We start from the raw sequence: 20,460 nt of genomic DNA on the forward strand, positions 1-20,460 counted from the left end.
GGCCTCTATAAATTGTAGATGTGCAAATGCCTTTCATATTCACAAAGGGGGATCAAAAGACAAAATGAGTAATTACAGATCTGTAAGCTTTACCTCTGTTCCAGGGAAAATAATGGAGTCAGTAGTTAAAGAAGTACTGCAGGATCATCTTGACAGAAATGCAGTTATACTGCAATTACAACATTAATTTATTAAGTGGCAATCATATTGGATACTTATGACATAGTAACAAAGGAACTGGATGCAAAAAATAATTTTGACTTCATATACAGATTTCAGTAAAGCGTTTGACACTGTTTTACATGAAAATATTGCTGTACTAACTAGGGTAATGTGGCATTAGGAGAAAATTAATGCTATGAATAAAGGAATGGTTGAGTGGTAGAAGATAAGAGGGTGATTATAAATGACACTGCTCTCCTTGGACTAATGTTATTAGTGGAGTTCTTCAGGGTTCAGTGTTGGGCCCATTGTTGCTTTCAATATTTATTAATAACGTTGATGAAAGTATATCAGGCTTAATGTCTTAAGTTTTCAGATGATACAAAGGTTTCCAGGATACTGCAATGAGATCTAGAAAAATTGGGCAGATGGGAGATGGGCTGAGAAGTGGCAATTGAAGTTTAACATTGACAAATGCAAGGTACTGCATATGTGTGAAGCAGTAATACCAGAATAACATACCAATTATGTGATACCTCACTCAACATGGTGGAGAATGAAAGAGATCTATGGATAATTGTACATTCTGACAAAGTTTTGTGAGTAGTGCAGTCAGGCAGCAAGGACAGTTTATGGGGGTTTTGTCAGTGATATACATGAATTTTGCCAGCAAGGACAAGGAGGTGATTACCTGTTGTATAAGGCAATAGTTAAGTAGCATAGTTCTCGAAGCTTAATTTTAAGAAGGATGTGGATCCGTTGGAACAGGTGTAGAGAAGAGCAGCCAGATTAGTCAAGGACACAAAAGGATACTCTTACTTTGAAAAACCTTAGTTTTGCAAATTGCAGTGCTTGAAAACTTCAGGTCTCCTCTCAGGGCACCTGAGAGGAGACCTGAAGTGTTTAAGGCTTTAACTGGGTAAACTAAATTATGATGTTTATTTAAACTTTATTTAAATTTGTTTTATTATGTCTTCCTGTATTTACCTTTTTTACCTGTATTTTGAATCTATATCCCCTAATTTTAGTATCATTTATAACCACAATTTTTTTTTTCCTTCGTTCATTTTGTATAATACTCTTGAATAATACTCTTAAGAGGACATAAAATTAAAGTTTTCAGCCACTAATTGATTGGTGGAATAAACTACTATCTGGTATAATTTGAATAAATTTAAGGAAGAATGGGACAAATTATTGAGTGGATGGACAGATGAATTATTTAGGTTATTTTATTATTTTTTTTTTAAGCTGATCTATATAAGCTTGCTACTTGCATTAATTTTACTTTTTTCCAATATGAAATTTCTTTTAGGGTCTTTAATTTTAAATACAAAGGGTACTAGGAAAGTTTTGCAATATGACGCAACAATGAATCACAGGAAGCTGCTTGTTGAGACATGTTCATACGTGCATAGTAGCCGTCGCGCCAAGTCGATGGGCTCAGTTATTCATTAGTAGTGAGAGTGTAAAGTGCTTGCGATGGCATCGTGGTCACGAAATGAGATAAGGACAGTTTTGCGGTATAATTTCGTGCGTGGTTTAACCATAGACCAGTGCTTAGAAGAAATGACTCTTGCACTAGATGACGATTGTCCACATCGTACAATGATATTCAGGTGGTATAGAGAATTCCAAAGGGGAAATTTCACTCTGGAGGATTCTGAGAGGCCGGGAAGGCCACGAACGTCAGTTACGGAGGAAAACGTTACTGCTGTGAGGAAAATGCTTGACGAAAACAGGCAAGTGACCTACCAACACATAGAGGATACTTTTGGCCTAAATGCACCAGCAATTCGTTCGATTCTGCAAGATAATTTGCGCATGAAGAAACTTTGTTCTCTCTGGGTGCCGCATCAACTGACTGAAGAGCAGATGACACGACGTGTGACTTGGTGCCGGGAGATGTTAAAAAAGTTTGATAAGGGACAATCTCGGTATGTGAACAACATCGTGACAGGTGACGAGACTTGGCTGTACTATTACGATCTACTGACCAAGGCTCAAAACAAAGTTTGGGTCTTTGATGATGACGACACACCCATAATTGTCAGAAAATCCTGATCTGTAAAGAAGAAAATGATAGCTGTATTTTTCAAATCGAGTGGAATTGTGGAACGTGTCGTTTTGGACACGCAGAAGACAGTCACAGCTAAATGGTATACTGAACAATGCCTGCCTAAAGTCATTGGATCTATGAAGAACCTGCGGCCAAAGTCAAGAATGGACACCTGGTACCTCCATCACGATAATGCTCCAAGCTCACCGCGCCAAAGCCTGCACCGAATATTTGACCACGACAGGACTGAAACTTCTCGAGCACCCTCCCTACAGTCCAGACCTTGCTCCCTGCGACTTTGCACTGTTCCCGCATGTGAAAATGAAGCTAAAAGGGAGGCGGTTTTCCAGTGATGAGGACTTTCTATGGGCTTGGGACAACGAGTGTGCTTTACTCCCTAGTGAAACTTGGCAGAACTGGTTTAAAGATTGGTTTCGGAGGATGGAGAGGTGTATTGAATGTAGAGGAAATTACTTTGAAAAAATTAAATAAACAAAGCTGTATTGCAAAACTTTCCTAGTACCCTTTGTAACTTATAGTTTCAGTCAATATTTATCATTACTCGTTGATATAGCAAAACACTTGAAATCATTAATAACAAGTAAATTTGCAAATTCTCCCTAATAGGACTTTCTTTTAATTTCACTTAATAATCTTTATGTAGTTCAGCAGCTTATTAAAGAAAAGAAAAGCTGAATTAGAAAGGAAGCATGCTGATGTGAAAATGAAACTTGAAGAAGAAAAGGCTCAGGTTGGTACTTTCGGTCTGCCCCTTGAAGTTTATTTAAATTTGTTTTATTATCTCTTCCTGTATTTACCTTTTTTTACCTGTATTTTGAATCTATATCCTCTGATTTAAGTATCATTTATAACCACAATTTTTTTTTTTCCTTCATTCCTCTTCCCTCTCAGAGCTTTATATATCTCATCAGGTCCCTTCCAAGGTGCATAGTTTCACAGTGCTCCATGGTTCAGAAGTACCATGCTGATTTCAAAATTTTTTGCCAATTTTGAAAATTTTTCCTTCATTCATTTTACTCTTCCCTCTCAGAGCTTTACATCAGGGCCCTTCCAAGGTTCATAGTTTCCAAGCTCTGTAGCTTATTATGTATCAGAAGTCTTTTCTCATTTGGGTACCCCTTTTTGTCAATTTCACCAAGTATGTCACTTGTCTTTGGACCTTTTCAAGAATCTCAGTTTTTATAGCTTCACCACCGCCTATAAAGTGGAATTATGACCTCTTTATCTCTTACAAGCAAATGTTCAATAAATCATCAACAGGACACTGTGGCTCCTCCTTGCCAGCTACTGCACTGCTTGGAGAACTTCTTATCTGTTCAGACCTGAAACCCAAATATCTCTTCTCCTCTAGTATCTTTAATTCAACTTCTACTGTGTAATTTATTTTGGGGTTATTTCTCAATTGTAAAATACAAGGTATTTCCCAGAATACCTTATTTTGCAGCATTAAAACTTTGCTGCCATTTTTCTTGATATCATCTGCAAAGTTTCACATCACTCGCTGTATCCCTTCAGGTGATACTCGCTGATATCACCAGTGTCATTTAAGAAATTAGAAACATTAGCAGTCGTGGAAGTAATCCTGGAGTGATCTCACTTCTAACACTAGCTCAATGTTAGAAGTCATTTTCCTCTATGCAGGAAAATAACCATTAATCACCACAATCCACTGTCCCTGTTCTGCAGCCATCCTCTGATTCATTTAAGAATCTTACCCATAACACCAACACAATCCAGTTTATACAGCAACTTCTCATGTAAGAAAGTCAAATGCTTTACTAAAGTCCAGATAAATGATAAACAAAATTATATCCAAATTAGTTAAAAAAGATTTCCTCCTCTACAAAAGCATGTGTTTCCATCAGATTACCATTTCTACCAAGATGCCAGTGTATTACATTTTTAATCGTTGCTTCCACAATTTCCCCTACTGCTGAAGTCAGATTGACTAATCTGTAGTTACCTACTCTGCACTTGAGAACTGCCTTTATGGGTTGGCAATAAGTTGATACTTCTCTAATCTAAAGAAACCTCCCTAAAGTCTAGTCATGCCTTTATGATTAATCTTGAGTTCAGTGCACTCTCTCACCACCTCCCTCAAAATTACTGTATGCTTTCAACCTCAGGAGCCTTACTTGGCGTTAGATTCAAGAGCTGTTCTAATAAACAGTCTCCTGCAATTTCGGTATCACTAATTACATTCAGTTCAGCTTGACTCATAGCTTCTCCCCACTGCAAAGTCTTTCATCTGTAAAGTACCTGTTCATTCAATAGCAATCAGCTGGTTATCTGCAACTTTGCTGTATCCATTATGTAATGGTCCAATCTGATTCAGTCTTTTCTTTGTATTATAGATGAAAAGACTGTACTTTTTCATCACTTTATAATTCACTAATGGCATCTTTTTCTGTTCTGTTAAAAGTGGCCACCTCCATATTCATCAATATAAAGAAGTCCCAGACTTCTTTATATTGATTTTTAAGCCTCATCTCATAAATAAATTATTAACTCTATCCAAAAGACTTTACCGGGCTGAAAACGTTTAAGCTGCTAGAAGGAGATTGTCAGCGAATGCGACGGCATTAATTCTAAAATTTTTAAGATCAAAACCTATATAGGTAGGTAATTCCTTTAAAAACATATCTAACACCAAGTTAAATAACATAAGTGATAAAGGGTCATCTTGGCTAACTCCATTAAAAGTTTAATCACCAGGCATTCCTGCATAAATCTCATTCTAGTAGAACATGTAGATTTGCAGAAGATCGATATACTTCACAAATGAAGCTGAGAACTGCTTCCTCTTTAATCCTTCCACGATGGCAGCAAAGGAAACTCTTGTCAAAAGCCTTTTGGATGTCTACTGAGGCAAGATTTAAACTTCTAAGGTACTCTCTAGATGAAGATAATAAACACATTCTCCGCAACTCCATCAGTAGGAATAAATGCCCGCTGTTTAGGATCCAATTTAATCTTAAGAGAGTTCTCCTAGCCAGAATCTTGTGGTACAATCTCAGAATCACAGATGCCACAGTTATAGGTCTAAAATTGGTTGGATCACTAGAATCCCTTCTTAGGTATAAAAATTGTAAAAGGCTCATACAGCACTGGCGGTAAAGAATCAGTCCACAAAAATATAAGCATGAGGTCTTGAAGAACTTTAAATGGCACTCCATGGAGGAACAGACGAATTAAGCCATCAGGATCAGGACTAGACGTTTTCACCAGCAAAGCCTCCCTAATTTCAATGTCTTCAATTGGCCTATACAAGTCACATCTCAACTCCTCATCCTCAACATAATTAGGTGGAACAACATCTGAGCCACTCGTCCTTGACCGATCCACAAAATACATCTCTCCGGAACTTCAAAAATACATCAGGATCTACCACATCTCAGCGACGCTAGCCAGGTCAAGAATATGCAAGGCACAATGTTTACGATTCTTATAATACAGGAATACCTCACATAGCGCGGTTAATTCATGCCAAAAATATACTGTGCTATGCAAAACCGTGCTGATCGAGGTATTATTAGTATGTATTTTAATGTAATGCTTTCCGACAATTTGATTATATGGGTCAAGTTGCAAAAATATATAGGTGTTTGTTTACTGTAAATTTATGCACACGAAGTTATTGCAAAAAAAGAAACCAAAATGATAAAAATGAAAAATACTAGTAAGTACAGTACAAATGATTTTTGTTGCAGTATGTATATACCAAAAGAATATAAGTGAAGTATGTACTGTATTTTTATTTTGAAAAATAACTAATCAGCTTAGTTTGCACAGTTTTTTCTTCTTTTTATCTGCATTTATCTCTTTATAACATCGAATATCATTTTGCAATGCCTGTCTTACTTTCATACCTCGTTCGATGTTTGGATCTACAAGAACACTCAGCGGCATTACATTTCTTCTTTCCACTCATATTTGCACATAACGTATAAAAGTGTAACCTTTTTAAAAAATAATCTTTAATAAAAAAATACATAGCGAAAAATATTTGTACAGCTTACGCACAGTCAACGACCTCACCGCTCGGAATCTAGAGTATTTATTAACGTATAATGCTAGCAGGATCCGTATGTAATTGGAGTTGCGACAACAGTCAGCGTGGCCTTGAATCCATAACGCATTGGCCTACATGCTGGCATTATAATACATACATACATATCAAATGTATTGGTGCATAATGCAGTTAATTTTTTTTTTCAATTTGTAAACCACGCTATAGCGAGAGTGGTTTTCAAAAGTAAACCACTCTCTTTTCCTCAACTGACGTCTACCAGAACTCCTATGATTCACAACAGCTCTGTTTTCGCTAACTGGCCTAACCAGCCTTGAAGCCACTAGATTGGAATCAAGTAGATTAACTTTAATATGCCTATCAAGGTCCATCATCCCTAATCAGCCATCCAGCTTGTGATAATAACAGCTTGAGGTCACAATGATCAAAAGACTCCAAAAGCAGTTCAGCAATAGATCCCAAGATTGCATCATGCAGAGGTTCTTTCAAGATCTAGGCTGGGACATGCACCCATACCTCCTCCTCCTCCTGCAGTTTAGCCGGGCTTAAAAACCTAGACACAAGACCTTGAAAATTTGCCCACGTGGGAGTTTGAACCAGATGACATGGGGAACAAGCCCCCATCCCATCGGAACCGGATGCCTCACTTTGATTCTAAAGCATGCTCATTTGATTAGATTTATGAGTCCCCAAATCTGGGGCTCTCGAGATCCCAATAGTCCAGGCTCCCGAAGATCAAAGTTAGTCTTGGCTCCCCAATGGTCCAGGGGCCTGTATGTGAACCCAGACAATCCTTGTTCACTAGTAGTTAATGTCAATTCTGTTAATGTCAATAGAGTCCAGGGGCTTGAATAGACCCAAGAGTCCCTTGGTCACTCAATACATCATGTTCTGAGATCCCTGCTTGTCCAGGATCTCAACTAGAGTCACTGCCTGTGCTCCCCAATTGTCCAGGGTTGCTGGGGGAAAGTTTAGAAGCCTCTGTTGTCACCAGATGCAAGAATCTGATTCACCATCTCCATATAAGACAACATCTTCCTTCGTCCCTTGATGGAATCAACTGTCCTATGGGGAAAAATCTGCTGCAACTTTTGGTTGATATTCCAGAAGGTGGCTGTTCTACGAGATTTGCTTCTGCAGTGCAAGCATCCTGACTTCCTTAGCCGACCAATGAGCCTTAACCCTCATAACATCCATTTCTTGATTAGCCTGAATAGGGTGCACCTTTCTAACATGCACCCCCCACGACCTGTCTTGGTTGTAAATTATCTATCACAATATGGGCATTTCCAGGCTGAACCAAGGAAGAGCTGCGGAGGGCTCACCAGCCTTGGTAGAGATCAACACTCTACTAGATGGTAGTCCACAATGGTCCCGAGCTAGCAGCTCTGGGACATCCTCTCGTAACTTGGTTTTTGGCACAGGATCAATCGAACCCTAGTGGGGTTGTTGAGCACTGTTAGGGAGGAATAGCGTGACTTTTGCCAGCTGAGCCTGCCCAACCCACACCACGAAGAGGTAGGGTACTCTGCACTTGTGGCTGATGTTAGTTGCCACTTAAGTACCTACAGTCAATTCTGCTATAATGCAGTACATGTGTTCCTAAAAATCTCTGCATTATGGCATTTTGCACGTTAAAAACAACAGGGCTTACGGGTAAAATAGGGATAGGGGCAGAGCACCCAAAAAGAAAACAAAAAATGTTCAGTGTGGTGAGTAAAACACTAAAAAAGTTAGAAACCCAATAAAATTGCTAACACAGGTTTAAACATCTTAAATTTCTAATAAATAAATATATATTACAGTAATGTATGCATACTAATTGATATTTCTGTTCACTGTTTTTTTTTTTTTTTTTTGGATTGTAAAATTTAAAACAGTAAAAAAAAGATAAGCAATCAATAATTTGTGCGAGCACAGCACGCACAAATTGCACAAGTGAGATATGCAGTAATAATTTTGAGCATTAAAAACAGGAATGAAGAGAAGATTCTGAAAATTTATTTATCTTTTATATATTATTGAAGATTGAAGATCCATGAGGGAAGAGGAAACACATTTTACCTTAATAACATAAAAACCCACAGAATTCCAGCTATCAGTATTATCGCAAATGCAATAAGATCGAGTTTACTACCCGTTCATAATTAGATTTCATTAAACAGAAAAGCCTAGTAAACCAGGACCTGCAAATTGTTTTATCGTTTTATGGCAGTGACCTCCAGAAATGTACACCTCTGCTCACGCTATCAAGCCTCACAAAATTTCTGTTCGAACTGAAAAATATGAGTTGGCCTACAATATCTTGTGAATACAGCGAATGACAACAGTGTGTCTCCAACCAATACAACTACAATAACTGGGAAATATAGCTCTCACACCTTTGACGTTTGACATTTTTTAAGATTCAGAAACTTGTATGTATTGCTGCACAGGTCACCACATTCAGCTTGGTTCCGGGTTTTGTGTTCACCTGGTGTTAATTGTAGATGAAATCGTGCATAAGCCAACACAAAAATTGCATTATACATGCATTATTCCCTAATATATCAGTGGCGTTGAAGCAAATTCGTGTTGCCAAAATGTGTGCTATAGCAGAACTGACTGTACTTTGAAACTCTTGGATTATGCCGGAAATCTTGTGAGGGAAATTGTACAGATGGTGCTCCATTAATGGTCAGCTCAGTGAAAACGTTTGAATCTTTAGTGAAGAAAGTTAATAGTGATGTCATAACAGCACATTGCTTTCTTCATTGTGACATGCTGGTTGGGAAAACACTCAGTAATGACTTTAAAAAAGTGCTAGACACAGTTATAAAAATGGTTAACTATATAAAAAGTAAGCCTCTTAAATCACATCTTTTTTGCCAAGCTTTGTGAAGAAGTTGGGGCAAAACATGTTAATCTTCTCCTTTATACAGAGGCAAGGTATTGTACAAGTACTTGAACTGAAGGATGAGATTCATTCTTATTTTGCCATTGAAAAGCAAAAAGAATTTTGTATGTTACTTGCAGTGATAATTGGTATGCCAGATTGTCACATTTAGTTGATATCTTTGAAACTTTAAATGAAGTTAATTCTAGTATTCAAGGCAAAGTTGAAAATATCTTATCTTCAACTGACAAAATCAAAGCTCTGAGAGATAAGTTAAGCTTGTAGGTAGGTCACCATGGCGAAAGGAAGCAACTTGGATTTGTTTCCACACATTGATACAACTATGAATAAAGAAATAATACCACTGGTTTCTGAGAATCTTGTAGCAGTGGAAAAAAACATTCAGTACTATTTTCCAAACTTATGTACCAAAGACTATGACTGGTTGAGGCAGGGGCATATAAAGGGGGTGGGTAGAGGGAGCATATGCCTCCCTTAACCATACATATAAGTGTTCCGAGGTCAATCTAAAAAAAAAACACTCAGAAACCTGGTCATCATGCCCCTCTTACGATGATAACTGGATTGGGTTGAGGAACTCATTTATTGCATCAGTTTCAAGCCATTCTAAGCTCAGTCTCATAGATCAGGAGGAGTTAATTGAAGTACTTAATGATGGCAGTTTGAAATTAAAATATAAAGAAGTATCTATTGACGAATTCTGGTTAGAGATGAAGAATGAATATCCTCATATTGCAAAAAAAGCTGTGGTAATTCTGTTGCAGTTTTCTACATCTTACCTATGTGAGTAAGGATTTTTTGTACTTACTGCTATACAAACTAACAAGAGGGGAAAGACTACAAATGATTGAGGATGAAATGAGAGTTAAAAAAAAAAGGTAAAGTGCAGCCATTATCAACCCACTGCAGGATGGAAGCCTCCTCAACAATTCATGCTGAGGGAAATGGACCATAATCTGCCACCCTGGTCCATTGTGGGTTAGCATATCGACCATATTCAGCAGTCAGGGGCTTGAACCGGGGTCTGCTCAAAGAGTGTGTGCTACTGCACTCCCGCTCCTGACCACTCGGCTATGAAGGCTGCTGTCTCTCCAATATTCCACTTATTATCAAAGAGATCTGCAAATCACACCAGGCACAAATATCTCATTGAAAAGTTATGTAAACCAAGTGTTTAAATACCCTCCATTGTACAGTATCTTTTTAATTTTATGGTGATCTATAATTGATATTTATTTAGTACCTCGGGCTCACATCTGGTGAGTATGGGCTTGGCACATCTAGGGTCCTGAGCCAGATATCATCATTCTTCTCTCTCTCTCTCTCTCTCTCTCTCTCTCTCTCTCTCTCTCTCTCTCTCTCTCTCTCTCTCTCTCTCTCTCTCTCAGGGATTTTTTTTGGCTGGTTATTATTATTATTATTAGCCATGTGGTGCAAGGAAGCCTCAGACTTCCTTGCACCACATGGCTAATAATAATAATAATAATAACCTCTATATAAAGAATACAATTTTTATATAAGTATATATAATTTGTATTATGAATTGTAATTTTGTTTATAATTTTATTATTATTATTATTATTTTTAAAATATTAGATATATATATACACACACATACTGTATACATACAGAGAGAATCAGATCTAACAGGCAGAAAATTGAGTAGGGGTGCCACAAAATAAAATTAATTAATTAAGGGTGCCATTATTAAAAAAAGGTCAAAACCACTTCATTAAGGGCTCACGTACTATTGGTCCTTTGACAGTACAGGAGCCCTTCTCTACTGCTATCTAGTGTACATGTCGTGGATGATTTATCAGGTCTATAATATTCTTGCTTCTGGTACATTCCCTAACATCTTGATGTAAATAAAAATTGTCTAATTGATTTAAAAATATTTCCTCCCATATTGAATTCTCTGCTGATTGCTCCAGTCAATATGGAGAAAATGGAAATCACCCTTAAATAGGTATTTGCACTTTCTCACCCAGTCAAGGGCAAAGGGAAGGGCTTTTGCTTTTGTAATGGTGATTATAGTGGTCTCAGGCAGATTTTAAATTCTATGTAGTGGGACCAGCTGATGATGTTACCAACACCAAATTCTAAATGGGAAGCATTCAGAGAAGTAATCATAGAAGCTACTAGGCTTTTCATGCCAACTAAGAAATGCCATTCAAGGCTTAGACCTAAATGGATGTCAGATGAACTGATGAGACTTGTGGAAGAGAAGAAAAATGCATTGAATGCATATAAATTTTCAGGTGATATAGAAGCCTGTGGTAGGCATAATCTAGTATGTAATCAAGTCACAAAGGAGGTTAGACAAGCTAAGGCAGATTACAAGGAATATGTGGCAAAGACTTCTTTACTTATGCAAACATTAGAAGGAAAGGGATGAATTACATTTTTCTCTTAGATATGAATGGTATGACAGTTGATGATCCTGCTCAGGTTGCTAACAAACCAAATAGATATTTTGCATCTATGTTCTCACATGAGGAATTTTTATATGCAGTTTTCTGAGCAGTGCATATGGGATGCTAGGACAGTTCATGGTGTTTTGTTAATGAAGTAGAGGAATTTTGCCAGCAGGAATAAGGAGGCAATTGTCCTCTCAAATAAGGCAATGGTTAGGCAACATCATGAGTACTGCTTACAGGTCTGGAAGCCTTGTTTTAGGAAGGATGTTGATTTGTTGGAACAGGGTGTAGAAGAGCAACAAGATAAGTGAGGAGAACAAAAGAGAGACTGCAAGCCAAGAAAGACTTCAAGTCTGCAAACTGCAGTGTCTGGAAACTAAACATTTGCAACCAGATCTGAATGAGGTATTTAAGGCTTTAAATGGATTGAGTAAGCTAAGTACTGATATGGCATCCTTATTCTTGCTCAGACAACACACATGAAGGAAAGTAAAATTAAATTGAGGAAGGATGGTTGCAGCTCAGCTTAGATGTGTGGAAATTTACTTTCAGATAGTATGTAGTTGAATGTTGGAACAAACTTCCATCTGGTGTTGTGGAAGTGTGTATTTTGAATAAATTTAAGGAAGAACTACACAGATTATTAGACAGGATTGAGAAGTAGGTGTATTTTTTTTTTTTTTTTTTTATGTTATATAAGCTTGCTTGTTTGTCATTTGCTAATACGAATACCAAATCCAAGCTGTTACTCGCATATAACCATTCTTGTCAAGATAATCCAGCATTATTTCTTTAACCATTAACTCCATTATTTTTCCTGGAACTGAAGTCAAAGTTAATTATCCACTTTACCCTTTGTGCATTACAAATATCTAGTCTGTGGGGACTTCCCCTGAATCCAAGAGGGCTCCTCTCATAATCGTGGCTAATGGTTTGCTTACCCCTTTCGTTTCTTCTTTTAATATAACTAGATGAATACCATCAGCTCCAGGTGCATTCTTTACTTTTAGCTTTAACAGTTTCTCTTTCACTTTAATCTCCATTATTATAAAATCACTTAGATTCCAGTTAGAAAATTAGGTATTTCTGCTCTCTCCATCCCTAAAAAATTCTTCATGTGTGAATGTAGATGCAAAATACTTTTCAGTTTGTTAGAAAAAAATATAGATAATCAGTATCTATGCCATCATATCCAGTGGGCTAATGGGTTCATCCTTTTCCTTCTAATGTTAACATAAGTCAAGAATTCTCTGCTGCTTTTCTTTGCATTCATAGCCAAAGTCTTATAATCTACCTTAGCCTGCCTACCCCCGAACTAATGACTTGATGGCAAGCTAGTTTATACTTGTCTTGGCACATAATAGCCATTGCTGCTAATGCACCAGTAAAATCTTATACCATACCATACTAGTTTATACTTACTGTAGGCTCCTCTGTGTTCCCTGATAATATATAATTGTCTAATGTGTATTTCTTCTCTGTTACTATTCCCGTCAGTTCATCTGACATCCATTCAGGTCTAAACTTTAAGCAGTACTATTAGTTGGTATAATAAGCTTAATAGCTTTTACAGTTTTTCCCCCCTGAACATTTTTTGTTTAGAATTTGCAGCTGTTAATATCATAAGTTGCTCCTACTGAAAATAATATAAAAACTGTCTAAGGCAATTGCAGTTGCCTTTGCAAAAGTAAAATCCCTTCCTTTTGTTTTTGACAGTAGGCATATTTTTAAATAAATTCCACGTTATTATACTATGATCACTGCCACCTAGTGGTAGCTTTATCTGAAGATCCTTTATGCATAAAGAGTCACTACTGATAATTAGATCAAGATAATTACTTCCTCTTCCTGTCTCTCTTTGATATGCTAGTGTAGAAAACAGTCATCCAGTAAACCCAGAAATGTTCGACTGCTGTAAGTGATGACGAGCCCATAAATTCCAGTCAATATCTGGAAAGTTAAAATCCCCCGTGATAAGACATTCTGATTTATTGGCTCACCCTAGTTTCCTGTATAGTTGTTCATTATAATCATCATAGTCATTTAGCCTATAACATACACCTACTCTCATTATTGTTTGGGAAAAGCTGACGACCCACATCAATTGGGTATACTGTACTGCCTTATAATGTATTTACTTCTCTACCAAGGATATAACTCTCCCTTCTCCTCCTCCTGTCTATCCTTTTTTGTACATGTACTCACCATATTAAAATTCTGTACCCTCTGTGTCTGAGTAGCACCATGTTTCCAGTATCGACATTTGTGTAATGTCCACCTTTGATGGCTTATCCAGAATTCCAAATTGCCTATTCTAGATGGACAAAGAAATTTATTTTTTCCCTATCCAGAATAAGCAGAGCCTTGCACAAAAGTTCAGTATATTCTAGATGGTAACAACAGGTTGAATAAGCAATAATTTTTCTCCTTGTAGGAAAGAGTGTTTTTATTCTTGTGACAAAAATCATGGTTCGTAGATTAAGTGAAATATAACAAACTAAATTTTTTTTTATTATTATTATTTTTACTGTAGTCTCATGAAAGACTACAAGAAGATTTTGAAAAGCGTTGCGGGAGTTTACTGAAGGAGTTTGAAACAAATCCATCACGGTCTTCTGGAGCTTCATCTGCTGAATCAGCACCATTATGAAAAAGTTACATCTTGGTATGTACCATCTTTTTATGTGCCTGTATCAAGAAAATATATTTTTACATTGACTACGTTGAGTGAAAAAATATTAATCCACTCAGAATTGGTGTTTTTTCCTCTCTCTGTAGATGTAGGGTAATAAGTATATGCATATATGCACTATAGGACCAAAGCATTCAGAACCTTCTGCAAATATTGCATACCACCAGAAGTCTCCATTAAATGCATACTGGCTTAGATCTACAGTGTAAATCTTGTGGATCTGCCTGTGCAACAGCAGTATGCTAAAAGCCATGAGTCATGGATCAGAAATTATAGTCTTTTAACATTGAATGACAGTTGGATGTCACATCAGTAACCTTTTTGCACATGCAGCTGCAACTCGTCTGAACCTGCCAAAATCGATTGTGCAGGTGTTATTGAAAAATGGAAGACCATAGGCACTACCTCAACAGAAAAAGTCTGAAGGGCCACATAAACTCACAAAATATGTTCAATGAACCACAAAGAGGGTAGTTCATGACTCACACCCATCATCAGCAGAAAACATCATGAAGCACCCAAGAGACCACAGGAACATGTTTGTTCATCAACCATCTTCAAGGCACTGTGCAGCTTTGGGTTTGATGGTAAGACAGCTGTGCTTCATAGTCACCAAGAATTCCAAAATGAAAATTATAAAGAAAACAGCTTTTTAATAATGTTTTCCACGTTGAATATGCAAAAACTGTCATAATTTAATCATATGGTATATTTTCTGTTTCTGTTTCTTTAATATAAGCCCATATCATTGTTGCCAGTGCTAAATGATGTTTGGAGTGGTGTTGTTCTCAACATTTATGGACTCTGGAACAGCAAGATGAGGTGCTTTGGAATGACGAATCTCACTGTACAATGTTTTGTTTTGTTTCAGTTGGACATTTTTGGATGTGATTCCCCAGAAAGCACTTCCTGTCAGAGCTTACTGTCTTGATCATGAAGTTTCATTTAGATAGTCTAGTGCTCAAGACTCTTTCAGCTGTTTTGGAATTGGTCTGTTGGTGTTAGTATCTGTGACATCCATTACCTACTTAGATGTTGTTCTGGATTAATTTTCTGCACTGTAGCAGTACTACTGAAATGGGCTCTATCAGTGTTAGAATAATACTTTTTTTTTTTTTTTTATGTTGACCCCAAACACGAGAGGTATTAGAACCTATAGTACTTAGTATCATGCTTGGGTTGGAGGTTGGGAAGACGAAAGAAGATATTTGTTGACACTGGACTTGAACTTCTGTAGACTGTAATTTTCAGAAAACACATATGAAGAAAGGTTGTTCCAGAAAACAGCAATTGAATGAATAAACAAGGAAGATGAAAAGTTGGTTCTGTGAGATTGAAATTGGACAGTAAATGGATGTTGGCTGCATGTGTTCGGACTGTTTTGAAAGAGAAAGCGGGAATTATAGAAGCCAATTCAGAAGAACAGTGCCCATGGAAATATCTGTAGAAGAGGCGTGCAGCAGAAACAGTACGTCTATGAGACAGCGAGTGGAGAAGCTCTGTTAGAGATGAATCATTAATTAACCTAACTGCCCTCTTCTGAATGGAATCAAGAAACCTGAGAGAGATTTTGAAAGCACCACCCCAGATGTGGGAACAATATCCATGGTATGGCGGATTTGTGATTTGTACAGAGTGAACAGCTGTTTCGAAAAAAAGTAACGCCGAGATCGAAAGAGAAAACCAAGTTTTTTTAGATGCAGAGGAAGCAATATCTGTAATGTGCTTGTGCCAAGAGAGATTAGAAGTCAGGGTAATTCCCAAAAGAGATATATCATTTTGCCTAGAAATCGGAGTGTCACCAAAGATAAGCACAGGAACAGAAGAATCATTTTTGCAAGATATAAGACAAGGCTGAGTTTTAGAAGGATTGAAATCAACTAAGTTTTCTTTGCCCCACTGGAGAATTACTTGAAGATCAGCATTTAAGGAATTCGTAGCTGATTGAGCAGAGCAAGGTTTCTCAAAATGGAAAGTGGAATGCAACATGCTATCATCGGCAAAACTATGGATAGGATTTCTAGTCAATGGGAGAAGCTCATTAATATACAAGGGGGAAAGAACTGAACCTTGGGGGACACCGTAATTAGTGGAGAAATTAGAAGACAGAGAGCCATCAACCATCACCCTCAGTGAGCAATCAGAGAGAAAACTGGATAACCAATTACAAAAAAACAGTTCGCAAACCATAAGATGGAAGCTTGTTTAGAAGACCTTTATGCCAAACATGATTGAAAGCCTTTGAGATGTCTAGAGCAACTACTTGTGTTTCACCGAACTTTTCCATTGAATTAGTCCATAAATGGGTAACATAAGCAAGAATATCACCAGTGGATCGACGCTGGCAGAATCTATACTGGCGATCATTGATCAGACGGAAGTTTCTAGGTAGTTTAAGAGTTGGCGGTTAATTGATTTACCCATTACTTTAGAAAGAGTAGAAGTAATTGCAATGGGACGATAATTGGATGAGAGGGATTTGTCACCCTTTTTAGGAACTGGCTGGATATGAGCAAATTTCCAAGCAGAAGGAAAAACACCTTTGGAATAAGAAAGTGAAAAAGGCGGCAAAGAACAGGAGTAAGTCGAGGAGCACAGGTTTTGAGAACAAGTGGAGAAATACCATCGGGACTTGGAGCTTTCTTAGCATCAAGATTCGTCAAAATCCTACTGACATCCTTTTGATGGAAGATCACAGGAAGCATTGAATGGAGCGTGTTGGGAATGGTGGCAGGTGTTTTACCAAGATCATTAATACATGAGTTGGAAGAAAAATGGGATGCTAGTAGGCCAGCTTTATCCATGGCTGAAGTGACAACAAAACCATCTGGTTTGGACAGAGGTGGGAGCAGAGATGGGAAAAAGTTGCAGCCAATAGCTTTGGCAAGAGGCCAGAATGCTCGGCTACCATTAGGGCAAGAAGCAAGTTTTATACTCTTAGCCTGATCAAACTCTAGTTTGGACTGATTAATAACTGCTTTACAATTGTTGCAAGCTTTGGTGTAGGCAGAAAATGAAACTGAAGAATTAGAATCTAGCCAATTACGATATGCAACATTCTTCTCTTGAACAGCCTTAGCACATTTAATGGAAAACCAAGGTTTAAATAAAGGACGAGATTTTAAAGTGAAGTGTGGGATAAAGGATTCCATTCCTGCAAGAATAATTTCACTGACATAATCTGAGCAAACTTTGATATCAGAAGTTTTGAAACAGTAATCCGACCAAGGAAAAGAAGAAAATAAATCTCACAGGTCATCCCATTTTGCATTCTTCTAATGCCAAACAATACAAAGTTGGAAATAGCCATGAGATAAAGGCTCCATTGGAGAAGAGACAATCACCAAGTTGTGATCTGAGGTGCCTAAAGGACCTCTCACTTTGACTGTGTACTTAGAAGGGTTGTTTGTGAGAAAAAGATCAAGCATGTTGGCTGTATGGTTAGGACTGTCAAGTATTCTTGTAGGTAAATGAACAATCTGTGCAAGGTCATTAGTAATTTCAAAAGCCTTAGCATCTCGACTAGCTGAGTCAGTGTGAATAGAAAATGGAAGCCAGCTGGAGTTGTGAACATTAAAATCACCAAGGAAAATTACCTCACTGTTAGGAAAGTTGGACTGGAGAAAGTCAAGTTGCAAAGAGAGGAAGTCAAAGAGCTCCAAGTGATTAGTGGAGTTGGGAGAACTGTAGAGACAACAGATGAATTTGACACAATGAGGTAGAGAGATTTTAAGCCAGAGAAGATCAAAAAGAGGAGATTCCAAATTAACAAGTCTTTGACAGGGAATATCAGAAAGGACATATGCACAAGCACCACCTTTGAAGCGAAAGGAATCATACAGCGAATAATTTGGGCAACTGAGATGAGCAGTATTTGAATCAACCAATAACTGAGATTCTGTTAGAAAAAGTACATGGAGTTTGGCAGACTGCAAGTGGAAATGGACATCGTTGAGATTAGAATATTGAGACTAGGAAGTGTTTGGGAGGTTTAGATCTTTTTGCAGATAAGCTTGCTCTATTAGTTTGACAATTCAAGGTGTATTCAATAGTAAGAAAAAGTGGGAGGGGGGGGAGACATGCTGTATGAAGTAATGAAATTTTTGGATATGGCATACACATGGTAAGAATATACCCAGATCCTTGACATAACGTGGCCTCGACAATGCCCCCCCCATACACACTACTCGGACTCCCTCCAGTCACTATCTGGCAGAGTAGAGGTAGCAAGATTATACACTAGCTGATCCGGAAGCCTCCTAGAGAGTTACCAACAGGTTCGGTCCGGCGTAATAACTAGCGGCCGGCCTGTGAACACTGTTTTAGAGCTGTACCCTCAAAATGTAAGGAATATTGGATCTCGCCACATTGTTCATCATAACCTCAAAGTCATCAATCGTACTGCATGATGGAAGAGATGGGGAAGGGTTGAACGGAACTTAGCTCTGAAGACTAAACATGGGTTCCACCACTTCAAGCCTGCAATAAGCAAAGTGGTGGAATTGCACCGGTTGATGAGAGTCATCTACCACCTAGTACTGCCTGATAACAGAGGGGCGGCATTCCTCCAAGTGGTGTGGGCACCACACCTCGACCCCTGCTTACGTTGGTTCACACCTGGGTGGTCACCCACCATGTGTGTGTGTGGGGGCACCTCCGTAGCCAGGTGGGGAGGAGCAGCAGTGCGTAGCACACGCTTCTTGATTAGACCGGGGTTCGAGCCCGTCACGCACCGAATACGGAGGATGCGGAAAGGTCAGGGAATGACCACCGCATATACCGGAGCAATATGGCCTTAGTTGCTAATGCTCCTAAAAAAAAAAAAACCAAATAACCCACCATGTACTTGTGCATGGAGGTTATACCAAGGGTTACTAACAGTCCCACCATCATGAAGGTACAAGCAGAAGATTTGGCTGTCACAGACCGTCCGAACTTCGCCGAAATTGGCTCCACTTGACTTGACTTGAATGTCACCCAAATATCAGTTCCATCAGCGTTTTAGACTCCCAGGTAGAAAGTACAGCTTGTCTGGAATATCTGAGAGAATTTCTATGACAACCTCAAGGACCTTACTGCTCCATTTCATACATTGGGTGTCATACAGTTCTTGCAACAACAAGCTTATATCCCGATATTAACAACTTAGTTGCTAAGAAGTAATGTCAAATTGAAAATTATAATGAAAACAGCTTTTTAGTAATGTTTTCACATTTTTGAATGGAAACTATATGATTAAATTATAACAAAACCTGTTATAATTTAATCATATAGTATATTTCCTATTTCTTTAAGAAACATTATAAAATATATATTTTATTTTTTAAAAATCTATTTACAATCTTTATTTATATATATATATATATATATTATGTAGGAATATAAGTTATGAAATTTAGATTATAATAGATATTCAGTGGTAATCATAAATTATATTACCCTCTTAAAGCTTAATATTTCCATAATAACTCCCTCTATAGGTAAGTAAAATTATTTCATCTTGAGACACTATTACATGTTATCCTTGAAAACATGTGATACTGCATCATCATTCTGTAATATTAGAGTGGTATAAAATCATCTTGTTTATAACAGTATCCACCTGCTACTTCCTGCTATCTAACTTCCTGTTTAGCAACAGTATGGCATACACTCAGTTAACTCCAAGGAAGGAAAATATAATTACTGCTCTTGATAAGGAGGGCTTTTCTAGTCAACATACATCTGCAAAAGTTGGCTATAACCATTCTACCATGTCAAAGTTACTTAAAGTGAAACATGAGACCGGAGATATCAATACAAAATCTGGAACAAGACTGAAACAGAAAAGTACTGCAACACAGGACAGAGTTTTGAAGCATCTGTGCCTCTGTGTTGTGCAAGCTCCACAGACCTGGAATCTATGTATGGAAGTGTTCTATGCATCATATTGAGGTAAACTTCTCTTATTCTTTTACAAATATTGATATCAACGTAGAACGTATTGAACATTATAGCTCTGGTTCATACTATCAGATTCATTTTTAATCTCTTATTGACTATTTCATTCACTTCCTTTCTCAGAAGTGTTCTACATATAATATTGAGGTAAACTTTTATTCTTTTACAATGTACAAGGAATATACTATGGTCAATGCAAGTGATAACTGTCCAACAAAGACTTGTGATGAATGGCCTGAA

The 20,460-nt window shown here is 37.7% G+C and overlaps 1 protein-coding gene across 1 annotated transcript in view; it reads left to right on the forward strand.

Moving 5' to 3' along the window:
• LOC150084836 (1-phosphatidylinositol 4,5-bisphosphate phosphodiesterase classes I and II-like) overlaps positions 1–14,238 on the forward strand; it is a 932,481-nt gene extending 918,243 nt beyond the window's left edge. Inside the window, exons 33-34 of the mRNA XM_090376366.1 lie at positions 2,886–2,972; positions 14,122–14,238. Of these exons, the coding sequence (XP_090232492.1) occupies positions 2,886–2,972; positions 14,122–14,238 (204 nt within the window). The remainder of the gene's footprint in view (positions 1–2,885; positions 2,973–14,121) is intronic.
• The last annotated feature ends 6,222 nt before the right edge of the window (positions 14,239–20,460 follow it).

Source organism: Mastigoproctus giganteus, chromosome 6 (genome assembly GCF_048544385.1).
Source record: "Mastigoproctus giganteus isolate SK-2022 chromosome 6, ASM4854438v1, whole genome shotgun sequence".
Classification (NCBI taxonomy): Eukaryota; Metazoa; Arthropoda; class Arachnida; order Uropygi; family Thelyphonidae; genus Mastigoproctus; species Mastigoproctus giganteus.